The 23946-nt window shown below is 41.2% G+C and overlaps 1 protein-coding gene across 1 annotated transcript in view; it reads right to left on the reverse strand.

Moving 5' to 3' along the window:
* The window catches only part of LOC107122524 (dynein heavy chain 11, axonemal-like), a gene marked incomplete at its 3' end in the record, with an annotated part of 172393 nt that overhangs the window by 74784 nt on the left and 73663 nt on the right, over positions 1 to 23946 (reverse strand). The window contains exons 25-32 of the mRNA XM_015425640.1: positions 23598 to 23720; positions 22954 to 23178; positions 22005 to 22096; positions 14965 to 15091; positions 14692 to 14841; positions 11725 to 11958; positions 10297 to 10428; positions 2851 to 3011 (exon numbers count right to left, since the gene is read on the reverse strand). Coding sequence (XP_015281126.1) covers positions 2851 to 3011; positions 10297 to 10428; positions 11725 to 11958; positions 14692 to 14841; positions 14965 to 15091; positions 22005 to 22096; positions 22954 to 23178; positions 23598 to 23720 — 1244 coding nt within the window. The remainder of the gene's footprint in view (positions 1 to 2850; positions 3012 to 10296; positions 10429 to 11724; positions 11959 to 14691; positions 14842 to 14964; positions 15092 to 22004; positions 22097 to 22953; positions 23179 to 23597; positions 23721 to 23946) is intronic.

Consider the following 23946-nt stretch of genomic DNA (forward strand, 5'->3'; position numbering starts at 1 on the left):
CACTGGCTTTGGCTTTCCCTCATTCCTTAATCCTGGAAGCCTCTTCCCAGGAAAAGTGTGCCTGAGTTGTGCAGCAACTTCCAGCACTGAGCTGGGTCTAGTGATGCAGCAATGACAAGCCAAACTCAATGGCATGGTGACAGTGACTGCCAGGCCCAGTTGTGTGGGTAGTGAGTTTCCAGCAGTCAACACTGAGCATGTTGCTCATGAGGATCTTCCAACCAATTGCCAGGTTAAATTCTCTTCAAACGGTTCCCTTACAGATAAAATTCCAACCAACAAAGGAGTAAAACAAGGGTGTGTTTTGGCTCCCCTTCTTTTCAACCTATTTCTCTTTTATTTGTCTGGTGCGCTGGATTCGGTGAATGGCCATCCACCCAGATTAGGGGGCAGAGCAGTGCCTCTCCTTTTATATGCTGATGATACAGCAATGGGGTGACAGATGTCGCAGCCAGATCGCCCTCACAACCTGATGATACAGCAATTATTTCTGTTACCAAAGTAGGTCTACAGCGATATCTGAGGGCTTTTGAGAAGTACTGTAGTGACAATCAACTTCAAATTAACTATTCTAAATCCAAAGTAATGTTTTTTTCTAAAAAATGGGTCCCCCTTAGCTGGTATATTGGTAAGGCGAAAATCCAGCAAGTTAAGAGTTATAAATATTTGGGTCTTACATTCAGTTTTAATCTCCAATGGGCAACTCACAGGAGAAGGTCTATTAGTTTGCGGAAATTATCTTCCAACCAATTAAAATCTTTCTTTTTCTCCAAAGGAAACCAATTTGTGCCTGCTGCCATTAAAGTTTTTAATTCTAAAATTTTACCCCACGTTCTCTATGGTGTGCCTATATGGTTCAGTGCTTTTAACTGTGAAGTTGAATCAATACAATCATCCTTTTTTAGACAAATTATGGGTTTCCCAAACTGTGTCTCTTACCATGCATTGTGCTCTGAATTAGGACTTAATTTGATTGAAACCAAGACATGGGTGTTAACGGTCCGTTATTGGCTTAAATTATATTTTAACATTGAAGATGGTTCGCTTTTGTCTTTTCTGTTAAAGGAAATTCATAATACCTCTTGGGATTATAATATTCGAACCAAAATAAGATCTTTGGGCCTCTCCTTGGAGGAGCTAGCTTTTTCCTCTGAAGTGTATATCTTCCAAACAATCAAACAGAGGCTGTTAAGATATTGAACTTCAAAAACTGCAGCCCCTTCATCCCCCTGTCTGTTCTTCAGCCACATTAAATCTTAAGAATGTTGTGTGATGTATTCCCCAGTATTTGTATAACCTTGATAGCCCTAGCCATCGAAGAGCGTTCTCTCTTGCTCGAGTAAATGTCTTTCCATCAAAACTACTGTATGGTAGGTTTCAAAATATTCCTAAGCATGAACGGAGATGTGACTGCAGTTCTAACTCTCTTGATTCAATTGATCACATATTGTTAGACTGTTCGTGGCATGTATCTGCTAGGGAAAAATGGTTAAACACTTGGTTGCATGGTAAACATCACCTTTCCAATGAAATAAAATGCCAATTTCTATTGAACGATATAACAGCAGAAATTACTGTGGCAGTGGCCAATTTTTTAGTTGACGTGATAAGGGTGAAAAACTTGGGAAACTCCATTTTATAATTTTATAATTAACTTAGATTCTTAGTTGATTGTGTCATTTTCTGTCTCTGATTTTAATGTTGTATATGCCATTAAAGGTTTATTGATTGATTGCTCATGAGGGGACATGTCAGTTAGGGGTGGGGGCTGCTTTGGTCACCCAGTCCACTCCTGCTCTCCTTTCACAGCTTTGCTTTAGAGAAACCAAGATCTGGAAGCATTGTTGTGGTTGCCTAGCAACTGCAAAAAGCCACAGAATTTAGTGGACATTACGCTCTTAAAGCAACAGGTGTTTCAGTTATTATGGGCTTTAATTTCAGATTTCTCTGCAATCATGGGACTTCCTTCAAATTTTTAGAGAAATTTCTCTGGACTGTACCTAGCTCCATTTTGTGGCTCAGTGAATCATATCTTTTACAGCATGGTTTTGAAAAAAATTATGGTCTTTTACACCAATGCACCAGAACATAGGATCTAGCACAAGGATCTGAGTGCTGACATAAGCACATCTCATTTCTTTCTTCCAGCACTATGATCTGATTCTAACCACTGAGATGGCACATCAGCAACATCATGGACTAGCCAATACTCACAAACCTTTGTAGTAAGGGAAACTAGAGGGTTGTTTGCTGAGTAAAAGGCATGCAATTTACAGCTGAATTCTGCCTTGTGTAATGGTTGATGCAGCATCAACTACAGTGGCAGCATAAGATCATTTACGTAATTTCACTTATATTCCATTTTATACGTCCTGGATCAACTCTTCTGAGTTCCTCTTACAGAAGTGGAAACTTTATATTTTGAAATCAACAGCTTGGCTCAATACTCAAATAGTTATTCAATTGCCCTTTAAAGCAATAGAAAGCTATGTTTCCATATCAATGGATGAAAAATCAACCCAAAAAAGAAGGAAAAAAAGAAAATAAATCCTTATTGCATCCAACTATTTCCAGAAACAGGGTCTTTCCGTTCCTTCCTATTCCCTCCTTTCAAAATCTTCGAGTAAGGTGAGCACTTGCAGACAAACCCAACTATCCATACTTGTTATGCTATGAGCTGCAGACTATGCAGATTATAAAGAGTATTTTATATTCCAGAACACTGATTCACTCTCACTACAAAATGTCATTTGTGATATAAACATTTTTAGATAAGATTTAATGTTTAACCTTGCATTCTACAAGATGGATCAAGCAGAGATAGTTCACCATTAGCAGAACAGACATTACCTGTCAGTCAAAGGTGTAATAACTAGCCGAGGGGTATTTCCCAGGTACTCATAGTAGTACTGGAACTGAGCATCACATATGTTGGCAAAGCAATGTTTCTGGACCCCATCCCATCTATGGCGTAGCTGCGATAGCCAAGCAAAAGCTTGGGAACTAGTGATCTAAAAGACCCAAAAACATTTCATAACTGTTACGTTATACAGTTAAAAGAAACTTAACATACCCAAATGCCTCAGCTGTCATCACTAGCTTTCATGTCTCATTCCTGGTTTTTCACAAGCAATAACTCCCACAAGCAATTATAAGGAATTAAACTCACTTCTGGGCATCTGTACACCAGAAAAAAGTGTAATGTCAAATCTTTTTAAATGGGCTTTTTTGTTGCAACATACATTACAACTCCATTTGCCAAGATCTTACTCTGTTCTTTTACAAGAAACAAATGCCACATATTTGATATGATACAATTTTATATGTGTCTTCCAGCATCATGCATTTTATTTCATTATTTCTTTTTAATTACATCCCCTGGGCTTCACAAAACAATTATATCTTTGATGTCTCATTTGCTTCATACAAATGTTGGTCCTGTCCTTAATACCAGTGGGAAGTGGAATCAGTGGGATCAGATCCCTTTATTGTTATACGTAGGTGATGTAATATTCGCTTGCAAGACTTTTTCCTCAGTGGCTCCAAAGCCATTCAACTTCTTTGTATCACACAAATGACCACACCTGCATTGCTCATAAACCTTAGAATTCTAATTCCAAGAACTCTTCATTCCCACTTAACTTTTTGTTGCCTTGACTAAAGTTGAGAAAGCCCCCTCAGACTTCAGAGTAGGTAACAGAGTGGTTTGCAAATTGCAGGGTGGCCCTCCATTAAGGGATGCAGACACCTAATGGGTGTGTGTAAAGTTCCATGAAAGTACAAGTTTCTGAGGGAAGCAGAGCCTTCTTCCACCTAGCTGAGCCAAGACATGGGAGAGTTGAACACATCCCTGCCAGACTTGAATTTATCCAGACTTGGATTTGTGAGGAAATTCCAAATTTGGTTAGGTTATATATGAAATTCCCTGTGTATCAGGCCTGTAGCTACAATGGGGCTTTTGGGGGCTCCGCCCCTCCTTTCTTAAAGGCACCCTCCCAAAAAAATTTCTCCTGCGAATGCTTTGTTCAATCATTTCAAAACATTTTTAAAGGCATGTGCTCCTTTAAGCAGAATGGGGTCTGTAGTTGACTAGAGATGTAAAATTTCCGGAAATTTTGAAGCTCGGAAAAAACCTTGTTTTTTTCAGGGGGGAAATGGAAATTTTCAGAAAAATTGAAAAAAATGCTACATTAGCATTTCTTTTGTCTTTTCTAGTTTGAAAGTCATTCTTTTACTTTAGGAACATAAAATATGACTATGGACATTTTTACTTGGCATGAAATTATCACAACTAGCATATTAAAAATATAGTGTATCCAAACAATTATTACAGAATACCCACCCACATGCAAAAACAAAACTGAAACTATTTTCTTCTGACAATTGTACCTCCTAAAGGAAGAAATGCATTTTGTTCTTGCATTGGAGAGTTCAGTTTGTAACCTAGGACTTGCTTGTCCTAAGTGCACAGAAATTACATCAATCTGATACCATATATATATTAGAAATGATTTGGAAAATATTTGAACACCTGGTCTTAAAATATTTTATTCATCATGTTAAAATAAAACATTCCATAATCAATTTCTTTTCTTTTCTTTTTTCAATTTTTCGGAAAAAAACAAAACGGCTTCAGGAAAAAAACGGGAAAAAACCATTTTTCCCCCGAATTTTTCCGGTTTTTTTCCAGGCCTTCACATCTCTATAGTTGACTAATTCCTGCACTGAGCAAGGATCCCTTTTAACTCTGTGTCAGGAAACTGGTCTCCTTTAAGAAACTTTTTCTGCCTAAGTGTTAGCTTTCTTGACTATAGAAGTCATCACCTCCACCTGCTGGCTTGTTATGTTGCTTAGGCTGGCAAAAGTGATTAACTTGCAACAGCTGAGAACTGTCATCTAAAGAGGCTGACAGCTTGCAATTTAGAGATCTATCCTGGTAACAGCTTTCTATTGGCTAAATGGTTAAGAACACCTATGTAGAACAGACAGCTTGAGAAGATTCAGACAGAGAAGAGACTGCTATTGTCACACTCTGGGACTAAGATTTGCAGAAGCCTCTATGCTTTGATTTTAAAAGGCTTGATTCCACAGTAGCTGAGTCATAATCCTCAGAATTGTGGCTTTTCTTTCTGCACTAACTTCAGCCCCACCAGAAAAAAAAAATTGCCCCACAAGCCACAAAATCCTGGCTATGGCCCTGCTATGGTATGGAAAGGAATCAAAGATGTTCTGTTCTATCCCTCTTCTAACTCCAGCACTGAATTAATCCCCCAGGTTACAGATCATCACATGCAGTAGTAACACATATCTTCAAATATTTAACTCCGCCCCCCCCAACATTTGGCTTTTCTGATTTTTGGGTTGATTGTAGGTCTTTTGTGTCTTTAGAATCTTTATACATTCACATGTGGAACTTATTATTGGTGTTGATTTATGGAATTATGAAGAAAGCAATCCAATATTGGCCTGATTGCTAAAGGTGAGATAAATCCATATAACAAGCTTCCAATTCTTTAAAATAATTACAAAACATGACTTTGGATTCAGCCTAATGGTTATATGTATTTCTTTTCTTCTTTTGTGGTCACAAGAACCCAACTTTCTCTCCCCATCTTCCTGCCTAGTTAGTTAAGCACTAAACAACGAGGGAACAGTGATCCAAGCAGACCGACTGGAAAACGGTCCTCTCAGCGCGGTGGTAAGGAAAGAACTGGCGGGATGTCCACGCCCACCCCTCTGGGCATGCGCAGTGGGGTTCCTGCGCTTGCCTGAGGGAATGGGCGTGAAAATCCGTTGAAAAGAGCTTGCTACAGCACCGATCAATCCAGCGCAGGCGCACTAGATCCCATTGGTGTGAAGCACAGAGACCACGAAGAAGATCCCAACTTTCTCTCCCCATCTTCCTGCCTAGTTAGTTGACCCACAAGTGCTTTAGAGGAATTTTATAATTCCTTCTAGTCAGGGTGGGTGGGCCACAGTCATTATACACTTTGGAATTCCATATCTATATATATAAAAGAAAATTCCCTCACTGTAAAATCAACACCCAGGCCAAACCTCTGGGCCTAGAAACATGAAATTCGGGAAGAGCACTCCTACCATTAGTAGTAGTAGTAGTAGACGTAGTAGTAGTAATTTATTGTGTTGACCATAGGTTATAACAATACCAAAAAAATGCATAAAATCCCACATGATAAAACCCCAAGGTAAATGCAAATTAAATTAATATCCAACAAGGTCGTATAAATACAGAGCCAAATTAGGTCGTGGTCATTTCCATACAGTTCGATCTAATCGATGTAGCCACCAATGCAAACAAAGCGACTCTGTTAGAAACATACGGATCTTTATCTGCAAGCAAAAATACAACTTTGTCCATATCTGAAACTCCTTCATGCAGAGATAAGATACTAGTGATAAATTTATTTTGAGGGGGCAAGAGAAGAGGACATCTCAAAATGTAATGGGTCAAATCATCTACTTCTCCAGTGCCACAAATACAAAGTTGTAAAGGGGTAGGGACCCTTAGAAATCGGCCGGGGCGAACCATAGAGGGCATAGCTTGAAATCGTAAGTTGGTAAAGGCCAACCTTAATTTCATTGTTGTTAAAGTCTTTAGGTAAGATGACCTGGTATTGTTTTTTTAAAATAATTTGAAGAAAGGGGCCACTCTAGATTGACTGATTGTATTACTATCTAATTTCCCATCCATGTTAAATACCCATTCCCTCAACTCCTGCCTGGAACTGTTAGCTGTTAACAGATCATTTGGGATAACGTACTTTGATTGTATAAGGCCCAGATGTTCCTTGTAGGTCTCGACAAGTTTTAGGAGAGAGTAAAAACTTTTACTTCTAAATGAATCCTGAGAATGTTCTAGGCCTTTCTTCCAATAAAACAGGACTCTAAGATTAGCCCTGGCTTTCAAGGATGGGATACCAAGCTCAGCCCGCATTAAAGCCACAGGAGAGCCCTTAGGCAACACCAGGATCTGTTTCATAAAATTGTTTTGAATGGTTTCCAATAGATCCAGAATCTGCTCTCCCCAGCCCCATATTTCAATCCCATATGGTAAGCTGGGGATCACCTTGCTGTCAAACAACTTGATCACAGGCAATCACTAGAGAGGGGTTATTGCTGGAGACACGTTAACTATGTTAAAGCCACTCCTACCATGGCATAGATGCTTACTAAGAAAGAATTTTTGGAAATTCGACCCCTAAGGGGATAAAATGTGCCCCCACAATTGCTTCCTACGTGGCTGCCAGGCTGCTGCCTCCTGGCAGCCCCCACTCTCTGACTGATCAACTGCAGAGTTCAGTGTTCTGAGGTTAAAAAAAACCCAGTTACAGGAGACTACAGAGAGCTACTGACAGTTGAGGAAATCTGGAATGGCCAACCACCTGTGAGGTGCAGCAATGCTGCTGACCCATCTTCCCCAATGGCTTCAAACATGCTCCCCCCCACCTCCTACACCTGACAGACTGCCTGTCAGGTGTAGGAGAGGGAGTGGGATGCTTACAGCTATTGGGAAGGCTTGCTCAGCAGGATTGCCTTAGCACTGCTCCTGGCCCAGCCTCCCTGATGCCTTTAAACATACTCCCCCCAACACTAGGCAGGTGGGTGTCTGTCAGGTGTAGGCACAGGACCAGGTACTTTAATCCATCATGGAGGCCACCCAAGCAGAAACACCTTAGCAATGCTGCTGGATCAGCCTCCCCAATGGCTTTAGACACACTCCCACCCACCCCTTCCCTACCTGACAGGCAGTGCAGGAGCAGGGGCAGAGCATTGAAAGCAATCGGGGAGGCTGCCCAAGCAGCATCGCATTAGCAATCTTGCTCGTCTAGCCTCCCCAATGCCTTCAGACACGCTACCCTTCCTACACCTGACAGACAGCCACCTGTCAAGGGTTGTAAGGGGCACAGAGCTCTTAAAGCCCTCGAGGAGGCTTGCTTAGCAGGATTGCATTCGTGCTGCTGTTGGCCCAGCCTCCCCAATGCCTTTAAACACAACCCCCCCCCATCAACAAGTCCCAAGGCCAGACACTGAAGGTGGCAGGAATTGACTTAACAGATGTCTGCTTCTTATATGGACAGATCTATGTGGCCTGATCCAGAGTAAGCTCACCAAACTGCATGGTGATCCTAGCACCTGAGGGCAGAACCACCAATGTGTTCTACAGAGAGGTCCTTCAGTAGAAAAAAAATCAGTATGTATGTCTCACTTCATTTTTTACACTACAATCTTCTCCATTAGAATTCCTACAACAAATGTTACATTTCAAACTTCACATCATCGGTATTATAACTGGATTTATGGAACTTAAATAACATTGCAAAGCACAGGTATCAGGCTAATTTGAAATATTATTCTTCTACTGCTATGCTGAACTAGCTTATAACATCATTCATGTCCATAATTTACCCCTCCCAAACTAACTTTTTGCATGCCCTTCTTCAGATGGGATGGAAACTTCCTGCTTCTCAAAGGCTTTCCTTATTAAAGGGAGGGTCCCTGGTTCAATTTTAACTGTTTTTATTCATTTATATATTGTATACTATATATATGCACTTTGTGCTCTTGTAAGCCGCCCTAAGCCCGTTCGCGGGAAGGGCAGGGTATAAGTGCAATGAAAATAAATACATAAATAAATAAATTATTCAGATTTGAAGATCCTGCTTGAGTCAATGTAATGGGCTAGATTTCTAGATATATGCTTTTTTGTTGTTGTTGTTCTGTGTTTGAGCATAATGGAAGCTGGTCGCCAACCTTCTAGACTGTGAATAGGGCTGTGGGACATATGCAAAAAATAAGCCTTGTCATTTTTACATTCTAGAGACAAAATTTGCTTGGTGGATAGATTTTGGTTCTTTCAGAATTAGATTGTTAGATCTTCATGTGACAACATATCTATCTAATATCAATACATCTAATGTTGAACAATGACCCTATAGCGTAGATCAAAAAATCTGCACACTATCTATGCTCAATGTTCAGATAGGGCAGATTTTTCAAAAAAACCTTGGAATAGCACTCAGGTTTGCACAAAACTCTGCAAAGTTTAAAAAAACGGTGAGGGGAGTTTAAAATCTTGTCAGGGAGTTCACAAAAATCTCACAAGATCACAGATAGCATAGAGGGGGTTGCATAGCAACACCAGCAAGACTGGAGGCTTCTGACTTGCAAAGACATAGAAAGGTACAAATTTCAGGGGAGAAAGATGTGAAAGCTGTAAGAAGCAATGTTCCTTCTAAGCTGAGTTAATGTGAGCTAGCTCACAGTTTTTTAGCCTCCGGCAAACAGATTTTTGTTCTAGCTCAGGAAGGATGGCTCCAGAGCAAACTAATTTATGCAGTAGCCAAATCGCTTGCTCACAATTTTAATGCCAGTGGCTCACAGACTAGAATTTTTGCTCACAAGACTCCACAGCTTAGAGGGAACATTGGTAAGGAGGGGTGAAAAAAGCAGTACAAAATGGTGAGGGGGCATGATAAAGAATCAAAAAGCAGAAGAGGGGCAGAAAAAAGTGGTGAAATAGATTCTCTTCCCCACAAGTCTCGTAGGTCCCTGGCTTGTATTCTTACCTAGCTTCCTGTTTTACTGCATTCCTGTGCCTATGCTTTTAATCCCTCTATGCCAATCCATGCTTAAGCACGGTGTTGAAATTACACTCGCAGCATTTTACATTTTATATGAGAAGTGAGCATTGTCAAATGCCTAAAGGGCAGATAGAACAGCACTAATTTTTAAATGAAAGTTCTCAGATACCTATTTGGTGTGGTACCAGTGATTACTCTCCAGTGTTGTGGTTTTTTGATTTATTATATAAACCAGCTATATTGTGAAGAAAGTTAGTAAACCAAAACAGGTGTATTTATGTTTTAGGACAGAACAATTATATAAACTCATGTAGATAAACTTGGGCATTTAATAAATATCCCAATGGTTTTACAGTAGTCATCCTTAATTGTTTTTATTTCAAGCAAAGATAAACACTTGTTGCATAAAAATCTTATACTTTGTCTTAGAGAGAGGTGAAGTCCAGGGAAAACCTAGAAAAAATTGAATTTTTTCCCCTCAGGACTTTTTCAATTTTTTCAGCATACTGGAAGTACCCTTCATATACAATCCAAGAGTCTGAAATTAACATTTAATTACTAGAAACTAACTGACTTCCATATTTAGGATGGCAGCCTCAATCTGGAAAAAAACCCTAAACGACAACAAATACACTAGTAAAGCGGCATGAGGTCTCGCACCAGCATGGAAGTTGAGACATAGGTTTAAATTTACCTTTTGAGCAACAAGCTTTGCCACCACATCCCTTGCATGAACATCTATTGTACATATAGTCATAATCTTCTGTCTGTCACTGGATGTGAGCTCTCCCAACAAGAGACAGATAAGAGCATTTAGCTGAGCAATCTAAAAAAAGCATGAGAAAAAATAATTTTATTGAACTAAAGTCCAATACAGTACTCCTGAAACCATTCATTACCATTGGTTTACTTCATATAGGAAATTATTTCAACTGCTCTTCCAATTTCACAATACAGCAAACAGTAAGCTCAAAAACAAGAGTCTGTTAGAAAGTCTTACTGATATTGTAACCCTTTCTACTCTTTGTTCTTCTACTGAAAAACTATGAAGAATTACATATGGGCTATTCTACATGCACAGACTGAAACAATCTTATCTAGGAACACGCAAAAAGTCTGCTTATTTTATTAAAGATAAAGTGAGTAACAAATACAAGCCTGACAGGATGTTACTTAACATACTAACAAACTACCTATGGAAGGCCCATAGTCAATTTTTTAACCCTTCAATGAAATCATGCTGGGGGTGGGGTTAACCTATTATCCCCATATGATTTAACTCATCAAAGCCAAATCCAATGCTGCTGAAAAAATATGCAAACAGAGGGTCATCTGAAAAACATAATTCTCAGGGTGGTTTTTTCCAGAGATTTAAAGGTTATGACCAGCAATGGTTCTCGAAATGGTTAATGAAAGCAAATAGGCAACCTCTTTTAAAACTAAGACTACGTGAGCAAAGTGATTAGTACTAGGCTGTCAGTAGCCTTGCTAATTTTTTTTACCAACTGAAGCTTCCAAACTACTTTCAAAGGCAACCTTATGTGAAGCACACTGCAATACTGCACACTGGAATGTGTTAAACAATGGATCACCATGACTACATCCTGATTCTCCAAGAAACACCACAGCTGGCACACCAAACCCAAGCAGGGCAAAGGTACTACACTGGAAACCAGACTTCTATCTACAGACGTGGACCCAGTATCCCAAGCCTCAGAGTCACTCTTCCAGGGAGAGTGCAAACCAGTCTAGAATAGAATGACTCCTTAATCCCTGGATGACAACACTGTTGAACAAAAAGCATTGCAGTTTTGGTCTGAGCGATAAATCTTTTTCCTGGACTGTGTCACTTCACACACTGAATATTCCCCTATTTCCCCCCATCAGCACAAACACACACAAACTAATGTGTCAACAGAAATGAAGAATATAGCCTGGCTTTCTTTTGACATGGCATTTTTAACATGTGCACGGGGGGTATGAGAGAAGAGAACTCATGTAAGCAAAACACACACACATACACAGAGGTCCAGGAGAAGTTTGCCACCTGATTCTGCTGACTGTAAACTAGCCCTATTTTACATGTGTTTAGGTATTATATTGCTAAGAAAGAAATCAATACCTGTTTTTTATTATAATCTTTCAAAGCTGTTTCATATCCTTCTTCCAGCCTGCTGAATGCTATTCCCACATCTGTAGTCCACCAGATTTGAGAGCCAGTGAGTGCTACTTGAGCTGGATAGTCAAAAATCCACTGTTCTCTGGGCTTTTCCTCATACAGACCAACAGCTTCGGTGATGTGATGACGTACTGTTTCACACATGGTTTCTTCAAGACGTTTTAACCATGTTTCCACCTTTTGGGATAATCAAACAAACACACTATGCTTTGTATCTGAGAAGAATGTGAAACAATTGAAAAAATCCTTCAGTGGAGACCATCCCAAGAAGTATATGCTTTTAATTAACAAGTTCTTTTGTCTCACTCACTCCACAAGCACCATTTGTTTCTAATAGGGATGGGCATGAACCAGGAAAATGTGGTTCAGTTCGTGGCCAATCCACGAGCCAAACCACCACAAACCACACCAAGGACTGAAACAAACCAGGAAGCCTGTTCCTGAACTGAACCGGTTTGTGGTTCCCCAAACCCTGTTGAAAGGCACCACAGGCCATTTAAATTGGGTTTGCAGAAGGGCCAAAAACAGCTGACCAATGGGGAGGTGCTTCCTCCCTGCCACTCCGCTGTTTTGGGCTGTTCTGTGCAGTCCCTTTAAACTTTAAAAGGACTGCAGAAGAAAGTCCAAAAAACAGCTGAGCCCATGGGGAAGAGTCTCTCTTCTGGCCCAGGTTCCAGCTCTATTGTGCAGCCCCATTTAAAGGGGCTGCACCAAGGGAGCCCAATAGAGCTGAACCCATGGGGAGAAGTCTCCCTGCCAGACCAGCTTTGGGTTCTCTTGTGTGGCCCCATTTAAAGGGGCTGCCGAAGGGAGCCCCATAGAGCTGAGCCATGGAGAGAAGTCTCCCTGCCAGCCCAGCCTCGGGCTCTCTTGTGCACCCCATTTAAAAGGGCTGCACAAGAAAGCCCAATAGAGCTGAGCCCATGGGGAGAAGTCCAGCCCAACGTCAAGCTGCCCGCTGGCTCAGCTGTTTTCTGAGCTGTCTTATGCCGTTTAAAGGGACAGCTTTAAACTTTAGTTTAAAGAGACAGCACAGGACAGCCTGAGACAGCTGAGTGGCAGGGAATGTCTCCCCACTGCTCAGCTGTTTTTGTGGCTTTCCCTGGGAATAGAAACAGGGGTTTAGAGGGACTCAGAAAGAGTCCCTTTAAATCCTTGCTTTCTGCTTTGTCCATGAACCACCACTGCTTCAAAAGTTTGTGACAGTGAACCGACCACAAACTTTTGTTCACGAACCACAAACAGGGCAAAATTTATGACAAATTTTACTTCATGTTCAGTTGTGCCCATCCCTAGTTTCTATAGTAATCCACAGTGCAGCCCTAAGCAGAGTTATACCCTTACAAGCTCACTGACTTCAATGGACCTTCAATGAATTTGCAAAGAAACAAGAATGCCAGGTCCAGCTGCAGCATGGGTCCAATCAGGATCAGACTCTTGCAGCATTTATAAATGGTCAAATTCCTCTCTAAAGTGGTGTCAGTGGTTGCAGGATGGACCCGTGGCCACTGTAACATCTAGTCTGGCTCTTAGGTAGTACAAAATGGTAAAAGACTGAGCCCTACAAGGAAAGGCTAAGGGCCCTGGGAATGTTTAGTATGGAGAAGAGGAGATTGAGGGGGGACATGATTGCTATCTTTAAATATGTGAAAGGATGCCATTTGGAGGAGGGCAAGGAGCTGTTCCAGTTGGCAGCAGAGGATAGGACCCGAAGCAACGGGTTTAAATTACATGCAGAAAGGTATTGGCTGGATATTAGGAAAAACGTTTTCATGGTCAGAATGGTTCAAAGGTGGAATCAGCTGCCTAGGAAGGTAGTTAGCTCCCCTTCACTGACAGCTTTCAAAAAGAGGGTGGACGAATATTTGTCAGAGATGCTTTAGGCTGGTCCTGCATTGGGCAGGGGGTTGGACTAGATGGTCTGTATGGCCCCTTCCAACTGTATGATTCTGTGATTCTATGATTCTATAAGATAACACAAGTGGACTCAGAGGATGAACAAAGAAACATATATGATCGTATTCAAGATTCTGAGTCAGATACCTGTGCTTATGATCCTAGGTCTCCAGTATCAGTATCCATTTAAGTCTATGCATCTATTTAGTCTATAAATAATCCATTTTCACCTTATTCTACACAAATCTTTCAAAATATTCAGTACTTTTAAGCTTGAGAAAATGATACACAACTAGAGTTTATTCAATAAAAATACTTCATTGTTACCTATTCTAATCTCTTACAGCATAAGAGATCAAGATATCAAGAACAGCTGCTGTCCAATGATGCTGTTTACCTTTTTCATGCACTTGCACATAAGCAGATACAGAACATTCTAGAGCTCTAGCCAGTCAATTAGCTACAAAATCCACTCCCCTGAGAGGTAAGCTGTGATTTAAATATTGATCATATATTATGATCATGCTAGTGGTCTATGATTACCTTTATTCTGAGAGCTATTATACTCAATTACATAGGACATACATATTTTGATAGCTCATTGCCATATTTACAATGCCATCCTAAACAAAGGTACACCCTTCTAAGCCAATTGTCAGTTGATTTAGAAGGGTATAACTCTGTTTAAGATTGCACTGTTAATTTTCCAGACAACCAATGCAACTAAACGTGTTCTGAATTCCTCAAAGTATTAAAATATAGCATGCCTTTTGATTCTCCCTGTGTAACATGAACATCCAATATATTACAATATAATCAAAGTTAAGAGGTAGATAAGGCAGTTTCGAAAATTTTATCTATAATGTAGGTAGAATTTTGCCTGTTTGCTAGGAAGTAGGTTAATGTTATAGATTAGCTCTGTGCTAAAAGGATAACATTTTGCTTTCTTTTCATTTTAGCAAATAAAGGAAAGAAAAACCCTACACTTTAGTTTTTGAAAAAAAGAGTCCATACCTGACCGACACACTCAAGTTCTGCATTAAATGGGACATATTCCTTTTCTTTGCTGTACATCCCTAATGCAGTATTCCTGGATTTCTCATTGTTGTCTTGAAATTTAAGATCAGCAGTATTGTCAAAAAGTTTAATAAGATGGCAGGTCACCTAAATTAAAGAAAGAGCACAGAATTAAGGAAATCAATCATTTCAGCTCTGCTAAGATTTTAATCATTTTGCACTATCATATTTCTTTGGAGATGTTTAAAATATTATTGCAAGAAACCTTACCTGTTTTGGCTGGGCTCCTTTTGAGAGAATGTCAAGGAGATCAGCAGATGAAACAAAATAGAACCGAGGAAAAGCTAAACGTTTGGTTTCTAAATATTCAGCAAGGGCTTTTTCACAAATGGAAAGTCTGAAAATAAAAAAGAAGACTTCAACATTTAAAAATGTATAATTTTTTTCACCAGATTATGAATGCAATAACTGAATATCAAGGATAACATTTTACATTTTCTTCTTTAACTTTTCTTTGATATAAATTTCCTTAGAGGATGATCCATTAAAACAGGGGTTCAAGAACCGGGGGCAAGAACTGGCCCAGACCTGGTGAAAAGTGGTTGGTCGAAGCTGTCAAGAAATAGAAAGGAAATGGCTGGGGGGAGGGGCTAAGAGGATGAGGTAAAATAGTGTGGGGGGAATGGAAGCAAAGGCAGAAAAAGAGGTATGGTGTTTATTCCCCTCCCACTTCCTTCAATCGCAGCTCAGCAAGGACTGGCAAAGCCACTACATGAAGGGACAGAGCCAAGCAGCTGGCGCTGCCACAACTGCACCAACCAGCTTCATGTTTTTTCAAATGGCAACCATGAAAGGGGTTGGCAAGATCTGGGCACATAGAGCAGCAGTTTGCTGACAAAGGAACAGGGTCAATGGGAAAGAGGAAGAGGGCCGGCAACTGTGCAGTTTGTGTATGCCTCTCTGAGGGAAAAACCTCCTGACCTGTAAGTGAGTTGAGATGCAAAGGGAAAAAGTTGCACATCTGAACAGCCACAGAGCTGGGAGGCAGAGTGAGTGTTAGGGTGGGTGGGAGACTGTGACCTCCCTGAGATCCTCAGAGGTAGGATGAGGGAAGAGAGGAAACAAAGAGCAAGAGACTGATTGTAGCTGCGCTCGACTGCTGAGGCTGGCCATATGTGTTTTTTTGTTTTTAAACTACCTTACTTATTTGCAAGGAAGCTGACTCTCCTAAAAGTGCTATATATACAAAATAACTACTTTGTATGGAAATATAAGATACCTTCTTCTTTTACAGTATCCCTTGGAAAAATCCTAGTCTTGCACATTATTATATTGGGGCTTTTGTGAATTGCTTTCATTGCTAGGAATCAATTACTTTTTTTTGTATTTTGACTAAAAATAATATTGGGGTTGCCTGTGTCTTTTATAAAGTTTATATCCCCAGTACCTGAATTACATTTTATGGTATCCATGGCCTAGCCCGACAAAGTGACGTGTATGTCAGATCCAGCCCTCATAACAAATGAGTTTGACACCTCTGATTAAAATGAAGTGTTCCAATCCAGTGAGCAATAAAAATAGAGCCTACCCTGCACACACACAGAGCTCTCCATACAGGTCTGACTAACATTGGACTTCTGACTGCCCCAATGCAGAGCTCCATGTATACTTTGATGGGCACATTATCATAACCAGGATCCCATACTCCCTTTATCACGGGAGTTGATGGACTTAGAAAGGTGTAACTCTGTTTAGGTCTGCATTGTTAGCTTGGTGGATGAACGTAAAGTGACAGCATAAATTTAAATAGTCTATATGACAGGAACTAGACAGAAAGCTAATTTTATTGTTAAACCAGAAGTTATGGGCCCAAATACTAGGAAGAAGGGGATTGTCCACAGTGACCAAGAACAGAAATGCCATAAGAAAGACCTCTTGTAATGATTTCAAGTTATATGTCTGTGTTTCTTTGAATGGTTGGTGAGTGTCAGAAGAATGAGGGGGGTAAAAGAGGGAGATGAATGAGTGAGGTGATTGGTTGGTGACTGAGAGTGTATGGGCGGAGCCAAGTGTGTGTGTGTGTGTGGAGAGAGAGAAGGCAGTTTGAGTCTGAAGTCAGCAGCTGTTAGTTGTGGTCAATCTACACAGAGTTTGAGAAGTAGTCTGCTAGAATCATGTTGCAGCTGTTAGTTGTGGTCAATCTACACAGTTTGAGAAGTAGTCTGCTAGAATCATACTTAAGTGCTGTGAAAGGCATTAAGTTTCTAAAGGAAGAAGAACATATACTTAAGGGGTCATATTAGGCAAAATCTAATATATTCAGAGAATTTTAAGAGGGAAAAAGCTGACAGAGACCTGAGTAAAAGGGGAAAGATTTCACTAAGCAACTTAATGAAACATCTTGTAACCAATACATTTCCTTTATCAATAAAGTTTTATCTTGTTTATTGTTAACCCAGAGTCTTATCCTCAGAATTACATAGTCCAATGAAGGAGCCTTAAAGCTTGGGCACAATACTGTGGGAAAGGATAATTAAAGACTGGAATTATATTCCTGGTGGCAGCATTACATACATTGAGTGAGAGAAAGAAACAGCAAGAAATTTAAAACCACATCATACCTAGTCACACAAAATAAAAGAGAGGTACCGTCACAGGCATATTATCATAACCAGGATCCCATACTCCCTTTATCACAGGAGGAGTTCAAAGGCATGGGGGTGGATGCTGCATGAACTTCCTCAAGAGTTGGCTCACTACTAGAAACCTTCACAGAGAAAGAGGAGGAGCTTCAGAAAATACTGATGTCCCCACCCCCGTCCATGAGGAACTTATTAAACAAAAAGTTATTTACTGTACCATAAATTACCACCAGTAAGTCCCATAAAGGTAAGTGAATGACATGCCAGCAGTGGGGAAGGTTGGGCGGGCATGTGTGACTGCACAGATGACCACTCAAAGATCATCAGTTACAGGTAGGCATCTTCTTCATGGTCTCAGTGCAGTCCCATACTTGAGTGATTAGCGAGCTACAATACCTGGATGGTGGGTACTGGCAATTAAACACAATGGTTAAAAACGAACCTCTTTACTGGCTTTAGGCCTACCTGAGAATTGTGGTTGTCATGGTGGTCAATGGAAGATGGACCTCAATACTGACTGTCCAAAGGATGCATCTCACCGGGCTCTGAGATTGAGGGTCGATGGTGAGGACCAAGTAGCTGCATTGCAAATGTCTTCCAAAGACATGCCTCCCAGGAAAGCCAATGAAATGGATATGGCTCTTGTGGAATGGGCACGCAGCTAAGCAGGTAAGGGTTGATTTCCCAATTCATAACATAGATAGATGACAGATGTAACCCACTTTGCTAACCACTGAGAAGATATCCTGTGGCCTCTTTTAGGACAAGGGTCCTTATGGAAAGGATGAGTTCTTGTTAGGTAGAAAATGCCCTGCAAACATCAATGCTTGCTGACCTTCATCACTTGGTTCTGGAAAGAAGGTGACAGGTGAAATTAAGAGACCACTTTTGACAAAAAAGGGTCAGGACACAATACCACTTTCTCCTTGTGGAAGACAGTATAGGGTGCATCCAATGTGAAGGCACAACCAAGAAGGCCATATTCCAAGAGAGAAGGTGGAGTGTCACGGTTACCATTGGCTCAAATGGTTTGCCCATCAATTTAGTCAGAACAAACAACAGGCTCCAGTTAGGAATGAGAGGTTTCACTGGTGGATGAAGGCATAGCATACCCTTAAGGAAAGACTTGGTGATGTGATGTGAGAAAAAGGTACAACCTTCCACCAAGTCATGATGGGCAGAGATTCCCTCCAAATGGACTTTCAGTAATGAGAAATCGAGTCCAGAATCACTAAAAAAGACCAGGTATGATAGAATGTCATGTAGTGGGGCCTTCCTTGGGTCCATTTGCTGACTGAATGCATAGAGAAATGCTTCCATTTAGCTTCATAGGTGCGACAAATGGCTCATTTCCGTGTGTTGAGCAGGACATGTTGAACCTCAGGAGGAAATATTAAGGGGATATTTTCCAGGCAGTCAAGCAGAATAGATTCGGATTGTGATGCAGGACCTTTCCCAGTTGTGAAAGAAGGTCGGACACCTGAGGAAAGTGATGATAGGTGTTGTGAGACAACTGAAGTAGATGTGAAAACCACAGTTGTCTGGACCACCAGGGTGTCACTAGAATGCATGTTGTGTGATCATCAACAGCCTTCTGAATGGTGCGAAGTATCAGTGGAAATGGGACTATGTAGAACAGAGTCTCCATCCATTGATATAAAAAGGTGTTGCCTAATGACCCTTGGATTGTTGGACCCCTGCTGTACAAGACCGTGCATTTTGCATTTCCCTGGTGGCAAAGGAATCTATTTGAGGACAGCCAAAGTTTTGGAAGACAGGGGTTAAGTATTTCAAGTTGAGTGACCACTCATGTTTGTTGAACCTGGTTCTACTGAGTAGGTCCGTCTGATTATTCTGGACCCCAGGTACATGGACAGCTGTCAGGTAGATGTTGTGGTCTATGCACCAGTGCCAGAGGGCAAAAGCTTCTCTGCACAGTTTTGCTGACACAGTTCCCTCCTGCTTGTTTATTTAACAGACAGTCAGAATGCTGTCAGTGGAAACTTGCACAGGTTGACCCTCCAGCAATGGAAGGAAGGATTTCAGTGCTCAATGGACAGACAGCAGCTCAAGGCAACTGATGTGCAGGCTCCAATCTATAGCTGGCCATTCGCCCTGTGCATAGAGTGTCTTACAGTGGGCTCCCCAACCCCATAGTGAGGCATCCATTGACAAGACGATCCCTGGGGATGGCCAATGAAAAGGCATGCTGCTTAACAGGTTGTCATTCAGAGTCCACCATTCAAGTGTGGAGAGGCTATCGTGAGGAAGAGTGAGTATAACTGACTGTGCCTGGTGAGTGGGTGTGAACTGTCAGAAGAATCATAGTTGAAGTGGACACATATGCAGTCTGGCAATTGGGATGACAAATGTCACAGCCATGAGATCCAGAAGACGTTGGATGGTCTTTGCTGACTGGCTGGGTGTTGCTATTACAGTCTGTGCTAGCAAAAGTAGTGCAAAGGCCCTATCTGCAGGAAGGTATGTTTGTTGATGAATGATATGAATCTGAGCACCAATAAATTGTAGGACCTGTATGGGTTGTAGGGAGGACTTGGGAAGGTTGACACAAAGTCCCAGACAGGCGAGAAGCCAAAGAGTAGTGGAGACATCTGTTTCCAGTTGTTGAGGAGACTATGACACAAGTAGCCAGTCGTAATGGTCTTTGCTGACTGGCTGGGTGTTGCTATTACAGTCTGTGCAAAAGTAGTGCAAAGGCCCTATCTGCAGGAAGGTATGTTTGTTGATGAATGATATGAATCTGAGCACCGATAAATTGTAGGACCTGTATGGGTTATAGGGAGGACTTGGGAAGGTTGACACAAAGTCCCAGACAGGCGAGAAGCCAAAGAGTTTCCAGTTGTTGAGGAGACTATGACACAAGAAGCCAGTCTTCTATGCAGGGAAATACAACTATCCCTTGCTTCCTGAGGGCAGCCGTCACAACCAGCATGCATTTTGTGACAACCCCTTAGAGTTCTGGATTCTCCAAGGAGTCCCCACCAGCAAGGAGCAAGGAGATGCACAGAGGGGACTGTTGCCATCCAAGTCTAAGCCGTCGGTACCAGCCTCTGACAGTTCTGATGAGGAAGCCCATGTGCCCCTTAGTTGAGTGGGAAGGTCGATAGACGTCAGAGCCGAATCAGTGGTTTGTCTGGTGGGCACATATGAGTGAGTGTCAATACTGAGACTGTGGTGGACACCGGAACCTCTGCAGAGGTGCAAGACTGGGAGGCAGCCGACCCGATGGATTGAAGGTAAGGTGTCTCCGGACCCAACGACTGAGGGGGAGGAATTGGTAAAGGGTTGTGGTATATCATGTGACAAGAGGTTCAATGTCGGCGATGGGGTGCCTGAAACCTGGTGTGAGATCTCCCTTGGGATCGATGGCTAGACCTTGAGAGAGACCAGGAAAAGTGAATGTGCCAAGGATAATGTTGAGACTCAGAATGATAGTGAGAGGGAGACCTCAAATTGGAAGAGTAACTTCTTTGGTCATGGTCGTGATGGGTTCTGTAGTAGAGAGCATCTCGAGTCCTGGATGTGACAATGGTGCACAGTGCCCGAGTCCAATTGGCTGTGAGAGTCTGTCGGTTGCAGGCTCTTGAAAAGTAGCAGGTCTCCTGATGTGAGGACCATCCTTCCTGGTGGTGGGTAGTCTCAGGTGCAATAGTGGTCACAGAAGCATGGCTGCATACCGAACGAGATCTCAATGGCATAAGGCAGACTTGCTGGCCTGAAGGCAGCTGAGCATGTATCGCAGGGAGGGAATAGGCCAGTTCTAAGAGTGCTGAAGTCAGTACCACCGACGTGCCCTGCTCTAACTGGGGCGTTGATGCTGAAGTGCCCGTGGCTACGAATGGTGCAGTCAATGTCAAGGCTGATGCCATTTTCAACATTTTCAATTTCAGGGCATCCAAGGATGAATCCGGTGGACTCTTTGAAGATTTGCCAGTTGTCCTTCTTCAACACAGAAACAGCAGAAGCTTCCAACACAGCCGAATCCTCCCTTGTAGATGAGGGAGGCAGTGAAGCCCGTAATCTCAAAGACTGAAACATGCTTGGGCAGAACGAAGCCTCTAGTAGAAAACTCTGTAGATGGGCCACCCTGTTCTTCCTGGATTGCTTAGTGAAGCTCGAGCAGTAAGAGCAGGATTCAACTCTGTGGCTTTCGCCAAGGCAAAAAAGGCAGAGATCGTGGCCGTCTCTCAAGGGAAGTTTGGCTTGGGATTTACAGCACTTTTAAAAGAAAGTTGCCCCTCCCGTATGCCGTGCCCAGACAGAGGCGGCGACGGGGGGGATTCGTGAAGAAAAAGAAAAATAGAACTCACAGAAATTCTTTTTTTTTTTTTTGTAGATAAGAAGACTGTGAAGATGGAAGATACAGATGAGAAGAAGCAACAAAGGTCATGAGGAAAAAGGGGCCGAGGAAGCTCAAGGAGAAGAAATGCAGTGAGGTGCGAATTACATGGCAGCCAAGAAGGAATTGAGTGGGAGGGTGCTTTCTCCTCACCTCCAGGCATGCGCAGTCGATGCCTGCTTCCCAGAGTGTGAGAGAAAATTGTGCCAAAATGCCAGAGGCTAGTTCTCATACTCTCTCATACTAAAACCCAAGTGTGGGACTGCACAGAGACCATGAAGAAGATCAAACTATTTGCTTAGGTTTACCTGTGTTGCAGGTCTTCAAGTTTTTCATATAAATTGGGTTTTGTTGTTGCTTCCAATACATTTTTTGTATTTGCTGAGTCAATCATTAACTCCTGGATGAATACAGAAATACTGGTTAAAATAATATTTAGGAAACCTCATAAACACTGTGGTTTTGAAGCTGGGTTTCTACAACCAAACTATTAAAAAAGAACTTGTTCAAAATATGTTGTCTTCTGAAACATATAATTAACTATTTTGAAGATGTGAAACACAGCAATAATACATTTAAGCATTTCTTACAATGTCCTAAACTGTTCACTTTGAGGAAAAGATTTTAAGTAAAGCCTTCTCATAGTATTTTTTCCACACACATTTGGTGGGAAAAATGATTTTGTGAATGGTTTCCATTTCTCTGGATTTCAGCACAACTGACCTGACTTACTGTTACCTGTTCAAATACAATACAGTTCTGTTTTATAACTGTATAACAAAATAGTCTAGTATTCTTAATAATAAAGTAGCTAGCCCCATTATGGTTACAAACTCAGCAAAAATGGCTACCCAGGTACAAGGTAGGTTTTTCTACATCCGTGGGATTCTTACAGGTATGCAGGCAATTAACCAAAATAAGGGAACAATAAAAAATTCCCTGATGAACCACAGTTGCTCCAGAGGTGACAAAATACTGACAGGTAGTTAAAGAAATCAGTCTGAAGAGGCAGCACACAACTGTGTTAAATAAATAAATGGGGGTGGGGAATTAGCCTGCTCAAGCTCCTGAGAGATTACAGGATCCTGGAAGAATAGCTGGGGAACGTAGAATTTCCCAAAAAATTTTTCCTTTCCAGCTATTCTTTGCAGGTTCCTAGTCTGTTTTTCCCACAGGAAAAGGTAAATGAAAAAGGACAGAATGTGAGATTTTGATGATGTGATATGAATGTTATCAGGGAGGCTGTTCTCCATTAACCTTAAAATCTGAATCAATGCCATCAAATCGTTTTGCATCTAGGGGAAGCTGATCTCTGATATCATGCGAGCCAATGAAAATGGTTTCTAGATGTGCCCATGTACGCTGAACATCCATCCAAATGAATATGACTGCGTCTGCCACATTCAACTTTTTCTGCCAGCTTAAGACTTGTTCAATGAAATATTCAACATATTTGCTCTGTAGAATTGTTTGCAGCTGAACCTTAGAAAACAAAAGAGGAGGGATAAAATTAAAGGATAAATAAAATTACTTGAACAGGCACACGAGACACAGCCACAAAAGTTTTACAAAAAATTCCTGCAAGCTATTATTATAGTAAATCATAGCAAAAGACATTTTCAAACCTTGCAAATGGACAGCATATTATTAAATGATTCTATACTATCTAGGGGGGGAAAGAGACCAAGGACCTATAATTTTGCTAACTCCTACACAGACAGGAATTTTTGTTAAAACATATACAGTCAAGAACACATATAATTTTACAGACTAACATCTGGGACAGTTAAGATTAATTTTAAATACAAATTCTGGAAGCAGGGCTGTAAACTTAGCCCAATTAAACACATCAGGAATTCAGCAATGAGCTCAGTTGTTAGTTACATCAGAAAATATCTTACTTGGTTATTGTCTAAAGTCTCAAAAAGCTGTTCATCAATTTTCAGCAAAGGAATATTGGTCCTGTAATGCTTTTCATAGGTAAACTCCATTGTCGTCCATATCTGACTGATTTCTATGAGAATCTGGTTAAAAATAATGATGCTGGTTTAGAAACATTTGTTCATAATGAATATTCTTTAAAAAAAATCCTAGTAAGGTGGAGTGCCACATGTGAGAGCCAGAGATAGCCAATAGTGTGCTAGACTAGTCTAGTGTGCTAGACTACAACTCTTACATCTTCACTGGGTGGTGACCTTGTTTTCTCTCTCTCTCTCTCTCTCTCTCTCTCTCTCTCTCTCTCTCTCTCTC

This window comes from Gekko japonicus, unplaced genomic scaffold (genome assembly GCF_001447785.1).
Source record: "Gekko japonicus isolate JY-2015 unplaced genomic scaffold, Gekko_japonicus_V1.1 scaffold1024, whole genome shotgun sequence".
In the NCBI taxonomy this organism is placed as follows: Eukaryota; Metazoa; Chordata; class Lepidosauria; order Squamata; family Gekkonidae; genus Gekko; species Gekko japonicus.